The sequence below is a fragment of the Coenobita brevimanus genome, chromosome 54 (assembly GCF_032717465.1).
Source record: "Coenobita brevimanus isolate Jiangsu-jjx chromosome 54, ASM3271746v2, whole genome shotgun sequence".
Taxonomy (NCBI): domain Eukaryota; kingdom Metazoa; phylum Arthropoda; class Malacostraca; order Decapoda; family Coenobitidae; genus Coenobita; species Coenobita brevimanus.
In genome coordinates this window covers 7,255,797-7,277,901 of record NC_137007.1, presented here as the reverse complement: position 1 = coordinate 7,277,901, position 22,105 = coordinate 7,255,797, and the positions used below count along the sequence as shown (strand labels likewise).

Sequence of the window (22,105 nt, the reverse complement as noted above, 5' to 3'; positions counted from 1 at the left end):
TCATCTGGGGTTAACTTCTGGCTAAATGTACGGTGTCATTTGTTGATTATAGATGTATGATTGTTGCGGACGTAATAATATGAACCTATGCCTCGTAAGCTATGGGAAGGTAATTATCTAAACGGTTGTATTGATGTCATACTTTAATTGTTAAAAAAAATGTTGAGACAGACGGGTGAATGTAAAGAAAAGGGAGTGAGTGTTGTGTGGGAATATCTGTGACGAGTTGGAAATTTGGTGAGGGTTCGTAGTTGAATTATGTTGCATGCAAGAGACTGCAACCGAGGTGTATCAGGTTAATTATATGCTGTGATGCAGAGTGGGTGAACAGTAGGAATGTAGGGATTGAATGAGTGACGTGATTGAGGCAAATTTTAATGTGAAAGGAAAATGTATATATATATATATATATATATATATATATATATATATATATATATATATATGATGAGAGAGGGCGAGGTGGAAAGCTAGGGTAGTGGGGTCACCTTAAGAGGAGTGAATGCAAGGTTGTGGAAGACAGAAAATAATACATAGAAGCTGGACAGATATTAAAAGTGTTGCAAAGAAAGTGAGTAGTGGAAGGAAGGGAAGGTGAAGAGCTGGACGTACAGTTGCAGTCAGTAGTCATTACACAGAAATAGTGGCAGAAGTGCGTGTGATTTTGATAGTCAACAATAATAAGATGGAATAGAATTTTACTTGATTAATTCGAAGCCATAGAAGTGCAAAGGAATCATTTACGGAAACAACATAGGCATGAGAGCAAGCAGGAGAGGAAGTGGGAGGCCAAGAGCAGGAAATGAAGCATAAACTTGGAGGAGCTGGGGAGGATGCAGGAAGAAGATGAGGATGGAGGAAGCAGGGAGAAAAAGACGAGGATTAGAGTGAGTAAGGAAGAGAGGGAGAGGACAAGGGGGACGAGAGAGAGAGAGAGAGAGAAGGAAAGGAAGATGGATGACTGGATGAAAATTGGAGGCAGAAGAGTAGGACTGAATAGAATTGGAGGGAAAGGAGGATGGATTGATGGTGGAAGGAGGCAGAGAGGGGAACAAGATGAAGAGGATGAAATGGAGGATTAGGGAAGAGGGTAGAGGAAGGTGAATGAAGAGAGAGGGAGAGGAAGAAAAAGGATAAGGACGAGAGAGGTATTCGTGTGGAGAAGCAAATAATGAAGAGGAAGGGAGTATAAGGAGTATCAAGAAATAAGGGTGAGGAATGAAGAAAGAGGTAGGGAGGCAGGGAAATAAAGGGTGAAAGATTTTGGAGGGGAAAGTAAATGATGAGGCAGGGAGGTAGAGACGGGGGAAAGAAGTGATGAGTGAGTGATGGAGGGAGAGGAGAAAGAAGGATGAAGGTAAGGGAGGGAGAGAAGAAGGAAGCATGAAGGTGAGGGAGGAAGAGAAGGATGAGGGCGAGGAAAAAGAAGGAATTGGGAAGAGCGGGTGCTGGAGATGATGATGGGGAGTAGGATGGGTGGAGTGAGTGAGAGTGTGGGTCAGTATAGTTCACCCACCACCACTGGCCTTGGAGTGCAACAAAAGATTGAAGGTTAGGGGGTTACCTGCCTTCCTTCACCATACCTGTGTTATCCTAGCTTCCATCCAAACCTATCTCATCATCATCCTTAGCCATACTGTATTTGTTCCTTATCCATCGTACCTTATATTCATCCTACCATCTTCTTTCATCCTCTCCCTTCATTCAACCCTCTTGCCTTCCTCCATCCGTATCATTCAGTCTTCACCATCATCATCATCCGTCCTTTTTATCCGTTTCATCCATCCTACATTTTTATCCTCTTCGTTCTTTCTACATTTTTATCCTCTTCATCCTACCTTCATTGTCTTCTTCCTCCTTCCTTTTTTTTAATTTTCTATTCATCTTTCTATCATCCTCCATCTTGTTTTGATTCTATTCATCCAACCTTTGTTATTTTCTTCATCCTACCCTCTATCCTCTTTCTCCATTCTTTTCCCCTTCAATACCTCGTCAAACATTCTGAATATTACCACTCTTCATGGCATATTTCTCTCTCTCTCTCTCTCTCTCTCTCTCTCTCTCTCTCTCTGCCACATAACATACACTGCACTCATATTTTTAACAGTACTGTACCGTCTTCCATTAATATATATATATATATATATATATATATATATATATATATATATATTTGCTGTTACCCTAGTGTATTATTAGCTTTGTGTGCTCCTCCTCCTCCCCTCCGTCCTCTTATTTTCTCTCCTCCTCCTCCTCCCCTCTCGTACCGTCTCTCCCTGCTCGTGTCTTCTTCCTTCTCCCTCTGTTTATCCTTTCTCTTGCTTCACCACTCATCTCATTTCTCCCGTCCTGCCCCTCCCCTCATATCCTCCTCTCGTACCCTCCTCGGCCACGCCCACATTACTCGCAGTTTCGACTCTTAAGAAATTTTGTGTTTTCTTTCGTTACAAGATAACATGTTGTTAATGTTCTTTTCTTGCAGGTCAGTAATATTTTTTGTGCCAAAGCAGAACTGTAATGAAATAAAGAACTTGTGATTCCGTCAGCTCCATGTGACAATGGAAATGATTTACTGAAATCTGTCAGTGGATATTGAGAGCTAATATAGATCCTAAGATATGCGGTGATTATGATTACAAATTCGTTCTGCCTGAAGCGAAACAAGGATTGACCATTAGGTTATCAGTTTTTTCATGCTGGGAGATACTGAAGGCATAACTAAAAACACTACTAACAGACTTGTGTAGTTTTATGTTTTGGAGTTTTTGGTATTAGACTGACCAAGGTTGCTGCTGCTGCTGTCTGAACCAGTTTCAAGCAGGCAGTCAGGCAGAGAAGGCGGGAACACCACAGGAACCCACCAACTTACCCTGGGCAAATAAATAAGTAAGCAAGGTCACGGAGCTTGCAATTGATTACGAAGTGAACCTGTAAAAGAAAAAACTTAGTATTTAGTGATCGTAGGAACTGACTGTGGAAGAACTGAACCTGCGGAACAAATCTAAGTACTGGTGATCAAAGAAGAAGACAACACGCGAGATCCTGTTTGGTGAAGAAGCATGGTGCAAGATTCCTCGTCCATGTGGTGCTGGTGGTGGGTGTGGTGAAGGGCAGCGCCAGAGTGGACAATAGTGGACATAACGTTACACTTGGACCACCACTGCTACCGCCACCGCCGCCGCCGCTGCTACATCCCCTGACATGACACTCACCTTCCTCCAAAACCCGGACAACCCCGCCGAACGTAAGCATCACCCATATCTTGGTGTCGTACACAACTCACAAGCAGTTTCATCTTGTTATAATTCCTTCTCTTATATTACAATTGACTTAAACTTTACCTAAATACATATCTTGGGATTTATTTTAACACTGCCTATTCTTAATTGTCAGTATGACTATAATCATACATGTGGACAGGATATATATGAATTGACAGAAATGACGGTATCCTGTTAGATTAACTTTGATGTATGTAGTCAGTGAATGTCATTCTTAACAGATTACCATCTTCATTATTGTTATTATTGATTTACATTTTGTGACGAAATATAATTAATAAGTGTCAGAGCAACTAGCCCACCGAGAGCCACCACAGAGCCTTGTGTTACTCGTGCGTTCCAGATAATGTGCCAACCCCTGGCCCAATTACCTGCCGTATAAGCCATCCTTCCTTGTGTGATATGTCAAAGGTTTTTGTTTGGGGGGTTTTATGTGGCCACACAAGGACACCGTGGGGGGAGGGGGGGGAGGCTATTGTTGATGTTAAGAACCGTGCATGTGAGGCTGTACGCTGGACATAGGTTTCCAAGGTCCAGTATTCCACCTTCGATATGGCTGCAGGTCACCACTTCGTCAGCATTCGTATATGCTAGGTCTGTCTCACTCATGTGATGGTGTGTGTCAACTTGTGATGTGGGAGGGATGCGTGGTAAGCAGTAGGAAAGTAGTGATGTACAGTATACTTTTTTTTTTTTTTCAACAAATTTTTATGATATATTACCTAATTTTATTAATGAACTGTACGATATAAATCACTGAGGCCAGGCAAAAGAATCTAACTAATGAATTTGAGCTTCATGTCATGGCGACTGGATAGAGGAAGAGCTTGGGTTGTTTTTAGGGCCGGGGTATGGTTAGCATGAACAAACGATTGTAACTAAGTTCTGTTTCACTTTATGATGATTTGAACTGTTGTGAGAGATGCCCTAGTTTGTTAGGGTAAACGATTCGAACTATTTTTATCTTCATCGAATGGTGGCCGGATAGAGAGAATGCCGAGTTTGTGTTGGTGGAGGGTCGGGCCTAGTTAATCTGGGTAAATGATTCTGACTGATATTTCTGAGCGTCACTTTAGTGTGGTCAGATAGAATGATGAGGTGGGTTGGGGTGGGGGGCGGTCTTGGAAGACGGAATGTTAGGGTGGGACATAATAAGACTCAGACCCAGTTATCCTTGAACGGTGTAGTTGGCTTGGTGACACACGCACGCACGAACCCGCGCATACACACACACACCGACCCGGCCGCGCTCGCCCAGTCTTGTACACGCGGGCGCGCACGCACATATGAAAAACACATACAACACACATATTAACAATACACACATGCTTACCACACACACACACACACACACACACACACACACACACACACACACACACACACACACACACACACACACACACACACACACACACACACACACACCATCGTGATCATCATCATCCCGACCTTGTTTCCCACTAATGAATGGGGTGGGGTAGGATCCAATAACCGGAGAAAATCTGTCAACAGAATGATAAGTTCTAACCTACATACACATATCCATTTGCATGAATAATTACTTTCATGCAGTTATCACACCTACAGGCATACACACCCCAGCTGCATGATAGATGTCTTCATGTCTCGGCACACACACACACACACACACACACACACACACACACACACACACACACACACACACACACACACACACACACACGTAGCAGATGGGAGGTTTCCGGGAAGCTCCCCGCACTTACCCACCCGCGTTAGGTTGCCAGGGGTGGTATTGAAAGGATCATACCCAATTTCTATTTTAAACAGGTCTCCATGGCAGCTGAATATTACGGTATCGTGGATCATTCTTGTTTATGCATATTTTTCACGTTGTCATCCCCTCTGGTTTGCTTGTGAAGTGTTTGGCGGCTGTTTAAGTGAAGATAAAATAATACACATACGATCCTTTATTACGCAATTGAAGCCTAGGAAATTTTGTGACTCTGGCCGCTGACCTTTACGCTTTTGTCTCATTCGTAGAAGCTTGTTTTGACTGCCTCTGCCACGGATGTGATGCTAGATTATTTAGCATGTAGTATGGAACAGTGAACACTGGGGTTCCTGTGGCTCACTTTCAGCTGATAATATTATTTGGTGTTAGCTGGAATAGAATTAAAGAGCTGTCCCGACAATGAGAGGGTAAGTGGTGACAGTATTAGCAGTGTAGGGCTCTCAGCTGAATATAATGATAACTGGAACAGACTACTAAAGGTGTCCCGAATGAGAGGGGTAAAGCAACTAAAAAAAAGACAGTAGATGCTATACATGGTCACTGACACCTTCGCTATTATGCCCTTTTTATTGTAATCAGGCTTTCGTGCTGAATAAAATCGTCTGGTGTTAATCCTCCAAATCTGGTAGCTTCTTAATTTATTTTTGTTTATTTATATATATTTTTGTTTTATATTGCCGGTTGACTTTTAAGTTTGGGGGAGGGGGAATCGAACTGGAACTTTTAGCCATGGTCATCGTTAACCAGTTTTTTATTTGGGGTCATTCCTGCATTGCGCAACTTCATTTAGAGAGACCAAGAATAAAATATACGATACGTCATGGGAGTGAAGGGGTTCATAGAGTAGTAAACACGACCACCGGATGATAAAAATTCAAGTTCTTTGTTCTGAACGTTTGAAGTCTCAGGAAAACACTTTGTGGAGTCAGTGTCACGTCATGTAGGGCTGAACGTTACTGAGAATATCGTAACCCATGTACTTGTTTTATTCCTTAACTCCTCTTTAATTATAATCTTGTTATCTGATGGGTTTACTCAGCATAGGATAGTGTGTTCAGACTGGAGAGGTTTAAACATGGCCTTAATAAACCCCTTCAGTACGAGGCATTTCCTGAACTCAATAAAATCGTCCGGCAACAGCAAGAAGAAACTAAAAAGGACGTCACCCGAATTGAAGTGGTTAACACTGCGCATTTTACAGTTAAAAAAAAATACTTTGTGTAATTCCACTTTTTTTTTTTTTTTTTTTTTTTACGCAGTGTTTAACTGTTAATTTGTCAGTAGGCTATCATGATCTTTGTAGTCTGTTAAGTATAGATACAGGACAATATTGATTGTGACGGATATGAAATGTTCAGAAAAATATTGCGATGTAGTATGAATGCCCATCCATCTCTTGATTTGTTATGAGTGTGGAGTGTTCAAGAATGGGTTGGCTTGACTTACTTTCATAGAATGTTGTTGTATGGCGCTGGCACATTACTTTAAGACTTATCGAACCGGAGAAGGCCTATTGCTACATTCAAAGAAACAGTTATCTTCCCAGTCCCGTTGAAGAAAATATACAACTGGCGAAATACAGTGAAAACCTATCTTTTCCAGTGCGTGTTTCAAATGCTTCGATATTTCCGCCATGTATCTGTCAAACTCTGGGAAGATACTTGTGTCTGTGCCTGTACATGTTTCATAGTTGTACTTTGTTTCGAAAAAGTAAGAAAGAAATACAGTGCCCAGTTTCATGCCAGTATACTTTAAGAAACGTAAGAGAGCTTTTTGGTATTATTTCTTAAGTGATACAGACACAAGCAGTATCATGCTTGTCGATATATACAGCTAAAAGTATTTATGTGGACAAGAGAGTGATACGGGTAACGGAGAGGAGGCTGGGACTGGGATGAGTCACTGAAGAAATACGTCGATACCTGGAGGCAGAAGCGAGGTTGGAAGAGAGGGTGAGGCAGAAGGGAGGGAAAAGGGGGTGAGGTAGGAGGGTAGAGGAAGGAGGTGGGGTGATGGAGGAGGGGGAGAGGCGGAAGGGAGGTGGGAAGAGGGGATGAGGCAGAAGGGCAGAGAATGGAGATAGGGTGATGGAGGAAGGGGAGAGGCAGAAGGGAGGGAAGAAGGGGTGAGGTAGGAGGGAGGAGGAAAGAGGTGGGGTGATGGAGGAAGGGGTGAGGCAAGGTGAGGGTTACGGGCAGCTGTTCCGGCAAGTGATCAACGAGGAAAGGGAAGTGGAAAGGTTAGGGAAAGGCATGGCAGAGAGGGGGGAAAAGGTAAGGTTGGATAACGACTGGGAATAGAATGTAAGGGAAACGGAAAGGGTAGATAAAAACTGAGTTCACTGGGAGGAAATGGAAAGGCTGACTAAGACTGAAAGAAAGAAGGGAAATGGAAAGGTTGGATGGAGACTGACACCAGAGGGAGGGAAATGGAAAGTGCTAGTTTGGAATTGGGAGAAGAGATAGTCAACATTGCATAGAGAGGGAGGGAAACAGATGTGAAGAGAAATGTTAAAGGTTAGTGAGGGACTGCAAGGCAAAGAGCATATGGGAAAGAAAGTATGAAATTACTGTTTAGGGGTGAGAGAGTATATAAACAACTAAATATAACAACAAATATATTGGTGGGTAAGATTGGCTGGGTAAACAACAGTGGCGAATATCACACACACACACACACACACACACACACACACACACACACACACACACACACACACACACACACACACAAAATATCTACATGTTTATACTTAAATGTCACTGCAACCTTAAAAAATACGGTGCGAGGACGGTCTGGGATTGTTCGTGTAGCTATATATATGGATGAGATTGGCCGCCCACACCAGGCAGATTAGATCATATCAGGGAAGGTCAGGTCAGAGCAGGGTGGAGATAAGAATGAGAGACTACCTTTGTATCCTTCCCTTTGCATTCTTTTTCCTGGGGTTTGAATTATGACTGTTGATTACAGGTGGAGGTCGCTTTCCACTAAATATTCAGGTAGTTTGTTCCACTCCTCGGTCATGTCGCAAAGAAATGCTCAGTACCATCGAGATTAAGTATTTCCTTTGACTTTGAAGCTGTCCCCACGAATTGGCAAGTCCGGGGGGAAGTTGGAAAGTCCTGTTATACCTACTTCATTAAATCCGAAACGAATCTTGGAGCATACAATTAACTTTCCTTCCCTTCGGCGCCTATATACGGAAAGCAGGTCCGGGTTTCTTACTTCCTCATCATATGGCTTGCTACGAAGGAGGGTATTAATTTTACTGCTTTGTGTGATTCTAGTGTAGCAGTGTCGTAATACGTGTGTGTGTGTGTGTGTGTGTGTGTGTGTGTGTGTGTGTGTGTGTGTGTGTGTGTGTGTGTGTGTGTGTGTGAGCGAGATGGGGAGAGAGACAGAACGAAGAGAAAAAAAAGAAAAAGAGGGAGAGGAAATAGATAAGGGTGTGAGAGAGGCAAATGATAAGGTTAAGAGGTGAAGGAGAAACGAGATAAATGTGGGAGAGGGAGGAACATGAGACCTCGAGAGAGAGAGAGAGAGAGAGAGAGAGAGAGGATTGGTGATTATGATTTGCAACATTGTGACAGATGTGGGTAAAAGATGGAGACAGACACAGATATGTCTATAGGTAAATGCTGTGTAATCCCAGCTAGTGTTTTTACTGCTCCGTGTAGAAAACTGATGCAGCGGTGCAGAAACATGACGATGATGATGATAGGGGGATGAGACGCCATGACAACCAGACTTTAAGAGGAGGATGCAGTGAGGGAGGGGGTGGGAGGAAGAGGTGCAGTGAGCGGTGGGGAGGAGGGAGTGGGAGAACAGAGGATGGGAGAGGGGGTAGCAAGGACAGGCTGGAGGTATGATGCAGTGAGGGGTACGGAGGGGAGGTGAAGAGGAAGGAGGGAGGTATTGATGCTGTGGATGGTAGGGGTGCAGAGGAGGAGGGTAGTGGGGGAAGAGTGGCTGCAATTAGAGCCCTGCACACTTGCCCCAAACATGTGATTGGCAGGAGGAAATTAGCCACCGGGTTCCGTTTAGGGTTCAGGCTCTTCCTAATGCAGCAACACTATACTCTGTTCACTTTAACTTGGCCTATAACCGCCATTTCTCCATCGTAAATAGGTAACAGTAGATTAAAATAGAACATGATGCTAGTCACGAAGAAACTCTATAAAAAGGATGTCGAGCCACAGAATTTTCATTTTCAGTCCCTTGCCACGTGGAATAAGCTACACAAGGATGGAAATCTGAGCCAAGTTAGGATGGAAGAACTGTAGCCCTGTTTGTCTGCCTTAAGGATCGTCGTGTGGTCGATAGGCATGTATCTAACTCGTACTGTGTTCCCTTTCGCCTTGTCAGTCACATATTTCGAGCAAGTGAGGTCGTGCCCTGAAATGTGCGTGGGGGTGGTAATTGTTTTGTAATGCAAGGAAGAAGGAAAAGGTAAGAAAGGGAGGTAGGAGAGAAGTAGGGGGAGAGTAGTGAGGCAGGAGGGTTGGTGGAGGGGAGTAGGTAAAGAAAAGTATGTGAAGGGAGAGGAAGTAGGTGGAGAAAGAGAGAGATAAGGAAGCGTTCTGTGTCGGAATGTGGAGAATAGAGAAAAATGGGCGGGTAGATGTAGGGGAGGATAAAGGAGAGGGAGGTTAGAAGACTGTGGGCAGAAGTAGAGAGAGGGAAGGTGGATGAGGGTAAGAAATTGGGGCGATGGTAATGGGCGATAGTAGAGGGAAAGGAAGATAGGGAGGAGAACGCGAGGGGGAGGGAGATATGGGGAAAGGGGAGGGGGGGAAGGAGGAGGGAGATAGAGAGAGAATTAGAGGGAGATTTGGAGGGAAAGAGGGTTGATAAGGAGATCTGGAAGGGTATTGGTAGGGGTCGGGAGGGGGTAGTAGCGTGTTACATCTGCCCTGACAACAAAACAGCTAATGGGATGAAGCAGCCAGTGTGTCCGCCCCCACTCTGACTCACACCCTGCTGTCCCACACACTCCCTTTCTCTATTACTCATTGCTCTCTCTCTCTCTCTCTCTGCAATATATCTGTTCCGTTACCTCTCACAGTCTTCCCCTTATATTGATGTTCTCATCTGTTTTCCTGTTTACACCCTCCGTCATCTTCATCTCTCGTTATCACAGCATTCTCACACGCATTCCTTACACCGCTATTCGTTTTCTTACCCTCCCCTCCCCCTTCTCCTCTCCGTCTTCATCTTTCATCCCTCTCCCCTTCTTTCCTTCCTTTTTCTTCCTCCATCGTCTTTCCTCCCTTTCTCCTTCCTTCCACACTTACTTTCCCTTCAGCTAAGCCATTGTAGCATCGCCTTCTCCACTGCAGGTCTCAGTCACCATTTCTAATCACTCTTAATACCACAAATTAACGCTAATCATAATGAGGGGTTAGGCAAGAGGAAAAGGGAAGGTCAGAGAGGTGGAGGAGAGGGAGAAAGAGGATGGGAAAGTTGTAGCTATTTAACGTGTCAGTGGCTGGGTTGTCGTTTAGTACTTAGATGATACCCCAGGCGTGGCTCTCCGAACTGTACACCTTGGACACGTGTTGATGCAAGGGAGTGGTTGTGAGGGAAATTGTCAGTGAGTTATGTACAGGAGAGTAGTGATTCAAGACGTGCCACTTTCGGAGGTAAATTTGTAACACATTTAATACAAAGAGGTTGCCTTCTAGTGATCGTTTGGGATTTTTTTTTTTTTTTTTTTTTTAGTAGGGGGTGGTAGAGGTCTAATAAATGTGCCGCCTTCCTGGTAAACCTGTGGCGCGCGCGCGCGCGCGCGCGCACACACACACACACACACACACACACACACACACACACACACACACACACACACACACACACACACACACACACACACACACACACACACACACACACACACACACACACACACACACACACACACACACACACACACACACACACACACACACACACACACACACACACACACACACACACACACACACACACACACACACGTGCCATCATCTAGTGATCATTAGACAAATGGTTTTATAGAGTGAGGTAAACGTGGGAAATCGTGATCTAAAAGACGTGCCACTCTCCAGGGTGAACTTGTGACACGTGTTGATGCAAAGACACCTGCCATCTAGTGATCGTAAGGGAACCTGTTATTATATGTGTACACCAAGTAGGGAAAGGGAGATATCTTTCAGTGTAGACCAGCAGATTCGTAGTGACAAATGGATAAAATGGATGTAAGGGAAAACAAAGGAAATAAGGTATTAATTTAACATCTGTCTGAGGAATGGTTCTGTATAATTCGAGAAACATAAAAAAAAATTAAAGTGCCAGTTAACTGCTCTTTCTTCCTTCCTCTCAGTCTATCCTATACTGTGTTTCTGTCTGATCTCGAGGGCAGAGGAGATAATAGTCTGTGTATGTTAAGGGAGAAACCTGTACTGTACAGAGGAAAAATCATCTAACATATGGCCAATATGCTGGGAATCGAGCCCGAGACCCTCTTGTGTGAGCCAGGCAGCATACCACTACACCACGACCACGAAGAAGTTGCCTAACATCGTCACAATCTTGTAACCAATGTTTCTACGACTCCCCGCTGTGAGCCCGATAGGATGAGACAGCCCCCTGGCACTCGGGCAAGTACAGTATATGCATTTAATCTATCCCAAGCACTCACGGCAAGCCTGGCTAACACCTGAGAGTCCCGGGTTTGATTCCCGGCGTATTGGCATTATGTTAGAAGTCTATGTGAATGTCAGTGGATTAGGAGTTGTGAAGAAGTTAGTCTTAGGAAAAATAAGTGGAAATATGAAGTGTGCGGAAGCAGTGATAGAGGAGAGAGGGAGGCCCAGCACAGGGGGGATCACTGAGGGGCGACAGGGTTCCGGTTGACGAGAGAGGGAGGGAGGGAAGGGGTTAGCAGACTTAACCCTCTCATGATCGGGAACAGTTCAACAATTTTATTCCATCCAACATTAGACGATTTAATTCATCTTGGTGAGTCATAGGAAGCTGTGCTGTGATGGGTGAGAACAAGAGGGAGTGAGTTGAGGTTGTGGAGTGTGCCGTGAGAAACTGAGTGTAGGCTGAGAAGTGGGTAGCGTGCACTGACTTTAAAGGCATCATGGCGGTCACGGAGCAGTGGGGTTCTCCCTGTCTCTCTCATGCGTGTGCGTGTGCGCAGGCGTGTGTGTAGGAAATTTTAATACAGTTAATCCCCGACTGAAGTGTGCAAGATGCATAAAAAAAAAAATAGGCGTGTAAAGGGGGCGTCATTTAAGTAGGAGAGAGAGATGCAGAGAAAAGACGATAGTGAAAGGTAAGAGGAAGACAGATAAAGGAATGACAGGAAAAAAAAATAAGGAAAAGGAGAGGAGAAAATCTGGGAGAGTTAGTCACGGGAAGGAAAGTAGTAGAAAAGGTCTTAGATGAAAGTCTGGTGGAGGTTACGGTGGTGTGGGGAGAGGCGTGCAGGGACAAAAAAACCCTGGATGAAACCATGTTGTGGGTATGGTGTGGTGAGGGGAGGGGACATGGAAGGATGGCAGGGGGTATTAATAGACGGGAAAGTGTTAAAAAAAATTATGGAAAGGAAATGATGGAAAATGTCTTGATGGAATTTTATTGTCGTGTGTGATGGTGAGAAGTAGAAGAATGAGATGAAAGGGAAAAATGGTAGATGTATCCGTAATGTAACTAAGATGCAAGGGAGAATGGACGAGATTAGCAATAGAAGGAAAAATGATAAAAGAGAAAGTTCTCTTTGACATCGTAATGGAATTATATGTGGGAAAGGACAGGGCTTGATGAGGGAAATGGAAAAGTAGGAGAGAGGAGGAGGGGTGAGGGGAAGGGAGTGAAACGGTGGAAGGGGAGGAGAGGGGAGCGAGGTAAGGGGGTGTGAGGGGGAGGGGCAGGGCAGTGACTGGGGCTGGGGTGGGAAGGAGGGTAATGAAGCTTCAAAAGACTTTCTATTCCGATTCCTGCGCCGGGCCGGAAATGACAGCCGCCTGTGTGTACGTGCGGGCGTGGGGAGGGGGTTGGAGAGAAATAGATAGATAAATACTGTAAAATTGGATAGACGGATAGGTATATATATATATATATATATATATATATATATATATATAATTAAGTGAGCTGTATATATGTGTCTGTCTCTGAGTTCGTTTCTTTTACGAGAACGGTAATAGCTATCGATCTAATTATTTTTGCATTAAGTTGGGGTAAATGCAGGGAGTGTCATAAAAATACCAAACAAATTTTGGCGATCACACGTGACGCGACAGCGCGAAATTGTCGAGTATCGCGCACGCGAAAAATGTGCATTTTTTTTTTTTTTTGGCATTTTGATCAGAATTAGTGTGGGCTCAGTAATTGTATAGAAACAAAGATAATGGTATTTGGAAACATTTCATGATGGAAAACGGTATTTGGTTAGTCTCACAGATATTTGCGAGCAAGCGCTAGTGTGTGTGTGTGTGTGTGTGTGTGTGTGTGTGTGTGTGTGCAGAGAGAGAGAGAGTCAGAGAGATATATATTAGACTGAGGGAGATGAAAATATGAAGATAACCGACATGCTAGAATACATTAGAAAAGAGATAATGGTACGCAAAGGCAAGGAGGGGAATGGAGAGGAAATACAAACGGAGAATGATAAGAGGGTAAGATGTAGCAAGGGCGTGTGTTTAGAGACGGATAGGATACTCATTTCACCTTAAATTGGCCCAGATTTTCTTCCTGTAGTAACTTATTTCGCAGAGCTCATTGACAGACTAACACAGTGTTCCAACCCTACCTCCTTTCCATAGCACTTCTTTGTGACGAGCAGCATGTTTTAGTGCTAATCTGTTCTTACGGCCTAACATTTTAGATGGAGGGATATCAGTTCTAGGCCAAGTTAGAGTAAAATGAGTAGTTACCCATCCTTCCCACACTGTTACCTCAGGAACGGTGATTGAAGAAGTGTAAATAGCCGTGGAAAGATAGGAATGAGAGGCGAGACCTGAGGTGTCTGGGTGGTTTACGAACTGGTCTGGCGATTTATTTTTGGATATGGGTGGTTAAAATTCTTTTGTTCGCTATTTGTGCAGAGTATGGCGATACTGGAAGGATTTATGTAACACAGAAGAGGACAGTAAGGTGTTATAAACAAAATAATGCAGAGTGTGGCGTTATTGGAAGGATTTATGCAATACAGAGGAGGACAGGAATGTGTAATAAAATAAATCGCATAGGATAAGGTGTTAGGGAGCTTCCTGGACCGACGAGAATACGGGCCATAAACACAAACACAGCCAGTGCAGCGCTTCGACTCACATGCGTCACTCCTCCAACACACAACCCTTCCCTAATTGTACTTCGTCAGCATGGGAAGGGGTTAGTTTTGCCTATCACACACACACACACACACACACACACACACACACACACACACACACACACACACACACACACACACACACACACACACACACACACACACACACGCTCGCTGGTGCAGTGGCAACGTTCCCGCTTGCCAACTGGTGGACGGGAGTTCGCGCCTCGCTCAGGTTGCGAAAAGTTTCATTGACGAAGTGGGTGGTTACTGTCCCCCTTGAGCAAGGGGACGGGTGTGTGCGTGTGTGAAGGTCACAGCCTTGCCCTTAGATCGGACTATATGAGCTTTCAGCTCCCTTCCGGGAGGGTAAAAGCTGACGATCACGACCATCAAGTGATCCTGACCGACCCGGTGAATTACACACACACACACACACACACACACACTCTCTCTCTCTCTCTCTCTCTCTCTAAAATGGATCGATAATCATACATACGGAGTAGGAACAAAAAAAAAGGTGGATAGAAAAGATGAGTGACAGTGAATAACCGAGAGAAGATATCAGTGAAAATACATAGGAAAAATATGAATGACATTAAATAGGAAGGAGAGAAATGAATAACAGTACTGTATACAGGAGAGAATTGTGAAAGCGAGTAAATAACTGTATGAATGAGAGTGTATAACCGTGAACACTTGTGACTGAGGAGTGATGTGTTTGGGAGATGAGTAAGCAGTGGTGGGGGAGCGGGGTGGGAAATGAAGGAAGTAATTATGGAAGTGAAGAACAAGTGTATTAATGTTTTTAGATGGTAAGGAAAAAAAAAGAGAAGGAAAAATGAAAGGTGACAAAAATTAGCAGAAGATTGGAGGGAAGAGAAGAGAGAGAGCAGTGAGGTTACAAGAGGTAATTTGTAGGGAAGAGTGGTAAAAGATAGTGTAGATAAAGAAAGAGGAAAATAGCTGAGAGGGGGAGGAGGAAATGTGCGAGAAAGGGTGATAGAAAAAAGGAGAGAGAACAGTCACGACGGAGGAAAAGAAGAAAATGCAGGAGGGAGAAAAAGTGGGTGAAAGACGGAAGTGATAAGAGAGAGAAGAGAGAGAGGGGGGGGTAATAAAGAGGGAAGGAAGGAAGGCAGTGCACATGAGAGAAAGGGGAAAAATGTGATAGAAGATAACATAGGAAGAAAAAGGGAAAGCGACAATAGAGTGATGGAAGAAAGAAGCGTAATTAGATAATATGCGGCAGATAGAGAGAGATGGGAGAAATGACAGAAAGGAGAGAGAAAGGAGGATGTGGAGAAGGAGGGGGAAGGGGAGAAGAAATTGGAGAGAGAGACGGAAAGAAAAAAGTAAGTGAGATGAGGGTGGAGAGAATATAAGGTAGATTGAGAGAGAAGGGAGAAAAGACGGGAGAGAGAAAGAAGGAACTGCAGAGGGATGTGGGGAAAGTGGGGAGGGGGATGACAAGATGAAAGTAAGAAGAGAGGAAAGAGAATCCGGTAGTTAAAGAGAGAGAAAGGAGAAATGACAGGAAAGGGAGAGAAATGCAGTGTGGGGGGGAGGGAGAAGAAAGTGGAAAGAGTAGATGGAAAGAAGGAAGTGTGTGAGATGAAAGGAAAGAGAAGTGCCAGGTTACATGCCTTCCTCCCTCCACTTAGCCTATCATGCCCGAGTAATGGATGGCGTGATTACAGGAGGACGTGAGAGAGAGGGGAGGGGGAAGTGGAAGAGGGGAAGGGGAGGAAAACAAGTATATAGAGGGAATATGCGAATGACGGAAGGGAGGAAACGAAGAGGCAGAAGATAGGATGGAAGAAGGAAAGAAATGGGAGAGAAGGAGGTAGATGGGAAAAGTGAAGGAGGACGTAGAATTGAAATATGAAGGAAGGAGAGAAAGGGGAGGAGAAGAGGGAAATGGGATGGATAGAGGAGAGAAGGAAAGGGAAGTAGAAGAGGCAGAAGGAAAGATGGAGCAGGGAAAGAAATGCGAGGAAAAGAAACAAAGGAAATATAGAGGAAGGAAGGAAAGAGGGGGAAAAAAAGGCAGAAAAATCCTTCTAGAGCCGAGTAAATGATCTGACATTAACAAGATAAAAAAATAAAAGTAGGTCATGGTAGTAAAGTCAATAAAACCGAGTGGAGGAAGCAAAAATGATATACAATAGGCGTCATCTTGCTGAGGGTGGGAGTAAGGTTAAGGGTGGAGGAGGATATAGGAAGGAAAAGATACAAATAAAGGAACTGAAGGAAATAAACTCATGTGGAGAAAGGAAAAGCAGATTATTGAAACAAGTAATCGAACTGGAGGCGGGGTTAAGGAAGACAGGGAATGGAAGTGAAGGATGCAGTGAGGGGAAGAGGAAGAAAAGAGGTAAGGAGAGAGAAAAGGTAAGAAGGAGAAAGTTGTTTGAAGGAAGGAGGAGGAAATATGGAGGTATGGGATGATGGTGGATATGGTGATTATTGTGATGGTGATGATGGGGAGAATGAAGGAAGGAAGAGGGAAACAGGGAAGAGGAAGGAAGGAAGAATTAGAAAGAGATGCTGCTGCTGATGATGGTGTTGAAGTTGATGATGATTTTGATGATGGGGATAGAAATAGGAAGGAAGAGGGAAATGAGAAGGAAAAAACGAGGGAAGAGATGAAAGTGAAGGTGATGATAAAGAGAGAGCTGAGAAGGAAGGGGCGAGAACAGAGAGTGGATGGAGCAAGGCAGGCGAAGGTACAGTAGCTTAAATATAGAAAAGGGAAAGAGGGGAAGGAAAAGAAGCTGAGGAAAAGATGTGGAGCTTAGAGGAAAGAGTACAAGATGAAGTGGAGAAAGGGGGGAGGGGAGGTAAGGGAGGAGGAATAGTGGGGAAAATGGAAGAGGAAAGATACTGAGAGGGGAGAAGAAAAGAAACTTCCACGAAGGAAATGGGTGAGTATAGGGTAAGCAGAGTGGTGAATGGGAGAGAGAGAGAGAGAGAGAGAGAGAGAGAGGTGAAAGAAAGCAGTGTGAAGGGTGCAATATAAACAGAAGGAGAAGGGGAAAGAGGGGAGAGAGAGTGATGTCTTTATTGTCAGTGACTGGAGTATATTGTGACTGTAGGGGACACACACACACACACACACACACACACACACACACACACACACACACACACACACACACACACACACACACAATGCAAAAATACACATACACATTACATACCGTACATTCTCTCTCTCTCTCTCTCTCTCTCTCTCTCTCTCTCTCTCTCTCTCTCTCTCTCTCTCTCGTACATGTGTGTGCCGTCCTGTTCTCCGTCACAGCCCCACTCTAGCCTGTTCCCCGTCCCATGTCACTCGTCCCCGCCCTCTCTTGCCCTCCTCACCTACCCTCACATTCACGCTCACATTCCTACCCTCACATTCACGCTCACATTCCTACCCTCATACTCCTACCTTCATAGTCACATTCCTACTTGCACACTCACATTCCACTCACTCGCACTCCAGCCCTCACGTTCACATTCATACCCCAACTCTCACACTGACACTTCATTCCTTACATCCACACTTACACTCCTACCCTCACACTCACACTCACGCTTCTGCTCACACTCACATTTCAGCCCTCACACCCACATTCCTACCCTCAGACTCCTACTCCTGCTCTCACACTCACTTTTTTTTTCTTTACTTTCCTTCTTCACTCCCCTCACTTTCGTCCATTCACGCACCTCCCCTCACTTTCCTCCATTCACGCACCTCCCCTCACTTTCCTCCATTCACGCACCTCCCCTCACTTTCCTCCATTCACGCACCTCCCCTCACTTTCCTCCATTCACGCACCTCCCTTCACTTTCTTCCATTCACGCACCTTCTGTCACTTTCCTCCATTCACGCACCTCCCTCCTTTCCTCCCGAACCTCCCCTCACTTTCCTCCATTCACGCACCTCCCCTCACTTTCCTCCATTCACGCACCTCCCCTCACTCCTCCATTCACCTCCCCTCACTTTCCTCCATTCACGCACCTCCCCTCACTTTCCTCCATTCACGCACCTCCCCTCACTTTCCTCCATTCACGCACCTCCCCTCACTTTCCTCCATTCACATACCTCCCCTCACTTTCCTCCATTCACGCACCTTCTCTCACTTTCCTCCATTCACATACCTCCCCTCACTTTCCTCCATTCACGCACCTTCTCTCACTTTCCTCCATTCACGCACCTTCTCTCACTTTCCTCCATTCACATACCTCCCCTCACTTTCCTCCATTCACGCACCTTCTCTCACTTTCCTCCATTCACGCACCATTCCTCATTTTCCTCTCATTCTTTCATATTTATATTCCATCCCCCCCCTTCCTTCATTTTTTTTTCTCTTCTCCTGCTACTCCCCCTTCCTTATCCTCACGTTCCTTCATATTCTTCTCTTCTTCTTCCCTCCCTTCCCCATCTTTCTTACAATTTCCTGTCTTTCCAATATTCTCCTCTCAACCCCTCCATCTGTTTCGTTCGCTTCCCTTCTGTCTCTCTGCCGTATTATTCCTCTCCCATCCCTCTCTTCCTTTCAGTTTACTATTATCATTCTTTTCCCTCCTCCCATTCTGTTTTTCCTTCAGTCTTCTCTATCATTCTCTCTTCCCTTTAAGTCAGTTTTATCTGTTATCCCTCCCTTCCCTCCCTCCTCTACATTTTCTTTCATTCTTTTACTAATCTTCTCTTCCATTCCTTTCCGCTGTTGACTCATCATTTTTCTATAATTGCGTAGTGTCTCGTGAAATTAATCTCCACGACGTGCCTGTATGCCTTTCTCTTCGTGTGTGCGTGTGTGTGTGTGTGTGTGTGTGTGTGTGTGTGTGTGTGTGTGTGTGTGTGTGTGTGTGACTTTCTCTTCTCTCGTTTATCCATCATTTATTTTCTATTCCTGTTTTCTTTTCCTTTCACTTCCCTACTCATCTAACTAATTTCCTACCTAAATGGCCTTCATGCTCTTGGTAGGCGTTAATGTGTTTCTCTCTCTCTCTCTCTCTCTTTCTCTCTCTCTCTCTCTCTCTCTCTCTCATGCATTGTCTTCCTCTTCCGTGTCCTACTCGTGTCTTATTGTCTTTACGTCTGTTATTACTTTTTCTCCAACTCCTTGATTATACTCTTCCTCACTTCCTTTCCTGATTCATTTTTTAATTTACTCATGAATCCGTTCCTCGATTGACTCTTTCGTTTTTTTTTTTCCCCTTATTTTACTGTTGTTTTATGGCCAGTGTTTGTGTTATGTTGAATTTATCGCAATCCCATGCTTTTTACCTCTAGTCTTCTCCCTCCGTGTTTTACCGATGTTGTCTCAACGGTACCTCTGTTATTGTTCTTTCTTCCATTCCCTCATTGTTCTTTTCTTTTCTTCTTGGTTCCATAATCTGTTATTGGTTTTATCTCCTTACGATACACACGGATACTTGGCGCTGACGAGGAACCTATTCGTGGTGGTGGTGTGCACCCTGTGTGATATCGCAACCCTCATTTATCTATGCACCTCGGTGTGGGAAGAACGCAGGTCCTTCCCGAGGGAAACACTGTCTACCACAAGGGGGTGTCGGGTCCCTGCACGGTATATGTATTGTACTGTACCTGTAGGACGACCTCTAAGAAGCGTTGCTTACCTGTGGTCAGCAGGTCTAATCATCCAGACATGCCGGGACTAAGCAGTAACAACGATTCTTTAGTTTTCTTCCCCGTTTTAACCCTGTTTTGTAGTCTTTACTTATTGCTTCTTACTGTTTTGCCATCTTTAATTTGTTATTGGCTTCATATTCCTGCCGTCGATTCTTCCTTTACTCCATTCAGTACAGTGATACATTTTCCACTCTGTTCTTGCCACTTTCCACACGATATATTTCAACTTAGATATCTTGAACTGAAGGGCTTAATTAAGGCTATATAGAGCTCTTCTAGGTCAAAAAACCTCCCCTAGTTATAACAATCGTCTGGAGGTAGTAAGAATAAAGCACGGGGTACGTCATCGGAGTGAAGTAGTTAATCTTCCCTTTCCGCGTTGTACTTGGGTTTTATTGTCATGTCGGTACTTTTCTTCCTTGACTCGTCCCCGTTCAGTTCCTTCCTTAATTTGTCACTGGATTTATAACTTCCCCTCACATTATCATCTTCCTTATTTGTACTTTATTGTCGTGTTATTGCCTCTAGTGGTACTAATTCTATATCGTTTTCTCCTTATTCGTCCATATCTTTCCTCCTTCCTTCAGAAATGTGTTACTGGGGTTGATTTCCGTGTTTAGTATTGATGCATTAGTCTTCATTTTCTGTGTTTCGTGGGTGTTGTAGCTTGTTACCTCTGTTTTTTCTCCTTTTTCACTTCTTTTTCTTCGTTCTTGTGCAGTCTGTCATTGGATTTATTGCCTTTCCGTCAATTTTCATAATATACTCTGTCAACTTTGTGTGTGTGTGTGTGTGTGTGTGTGTGTGTGTGTGTGTGTGTGTGTGTGTGTGTGTGTGTGTGTGTGTTCCTCCTTGTTTTATTGTCTTTACTCTCTTGTGTGCTGCTTGACTCTGCCATTCTCTCTTTTTTATTGGAGTCGTCTTTGTTTTTCATACTGTAGTCTTCCTTCTGTGTGTTCCTGTTGTGTTATTGTCATTACTTTTATTTTCCCTCCTTGACTGTGTTCTTCTTTCCTCTGTATTAAGTGTCTCCTTCCCTTTGTAATTTACCTTTGGATTTATCACACTTTTCCTTCCCTTGACATTATAGTCTTCCTCCTTCGTGTTTTACCGTTGTTTCATTGTCTTCACTCTTATTGCTCTTTAACACTCTCCTCTCTTATTGCCTCTCTCTTCTCTTCTTGCCTCGCTCTCTTCACCATTTGCCTCGGTATTTCTTTCCTTTCCTCAGTCGCCTCCGTACCGCACATTTATATCTTCCTCGTGCGTGTGTTACTGTTGTGTTATCATCATTACTTGTGTTATTGCTCCCTCTTCCGCTGCCTGCCTCTCCTGACCTCGCTCACTAACCTCCACTCCGCCTCCGTTTACCTCTCACTTCTCTTATCTACCCCCTTTTCCTGCCTCTCTCCTTACTCTTTAACCCCACCTTTCCCCGCACTGTTATTCCCCACCTCTCTCCTTACTCTTTAACCCCCACCTCTCTCCTTACTATTTAACCCCACCTCTCTCCTTGCTATTTAACCCCACCTCTCTCCTTACTCGTTAACCCCACCTCACTCCCTATACACTTCGCCTCCACTTCTCATTTTCTTACTCTGCCTTCACCCTTCCTTTGTCCCCTCTCTCTGCTTCTTTTAGTGTTTTTTTTTTTTTTTTAACTGACTGTTTCTTCTTTCTGCTGTAGCTAGTCGCCTGTTAGTCATCCTTGTCCCCTTCAAACTTCTCTGCATTTTTATTTTTCCGTTTCCCTTTTTCCTGTTGTCTTTTTCCTCCTCATCCTCCTCTTTCTTTGGTTAGACTATGTTCCGTTCTGGTATTACTTTTCCCTAATTATTTCCAACTGTTTTAGCGGTTGGTTAGATCTTTAGTGTAATTAGTTTTAAGCCCCAGCAAATAACCTCTTAATGGACCAGTAGTCCTCCTGTTGTCTGTATTTCCTATGTAGTTCTCTTTTTGCTCTTCGTATCCCTTCACATTTACAGTACTTTACTGGTTTCTCCCTCCCCCCCTCTCTCTCTCTCTCTCTCTCTCTCTCTCTCTCTCTCTCTCTCTCTCTCTCCATCCCTCACCCT

At 44.2% G+C, this 22,105-nt stretch overlaps 1 protein-coding gene across 1 annotated transcript in view; it reads left to right on the top strand.

Moving 5' to 3' along the window:
• The window catches only part of Exn (Ephexin), a 344,579-nt gene that overhangs the window by 56,897 nt on the left and 265,577 nt on the right, over positions 1-22,105 (top strand). Inside the window, exon 7 of the mRNA XM_080273353.1 lies at positions 3,143-3,244. Coding sequence (XP_080129479.1) covers positions 3,143-3,244 — 102 coding nt within the window. The remainder of the gene's footprint in view (positions 1-3,142; positions 3,245-22,105) is intronic.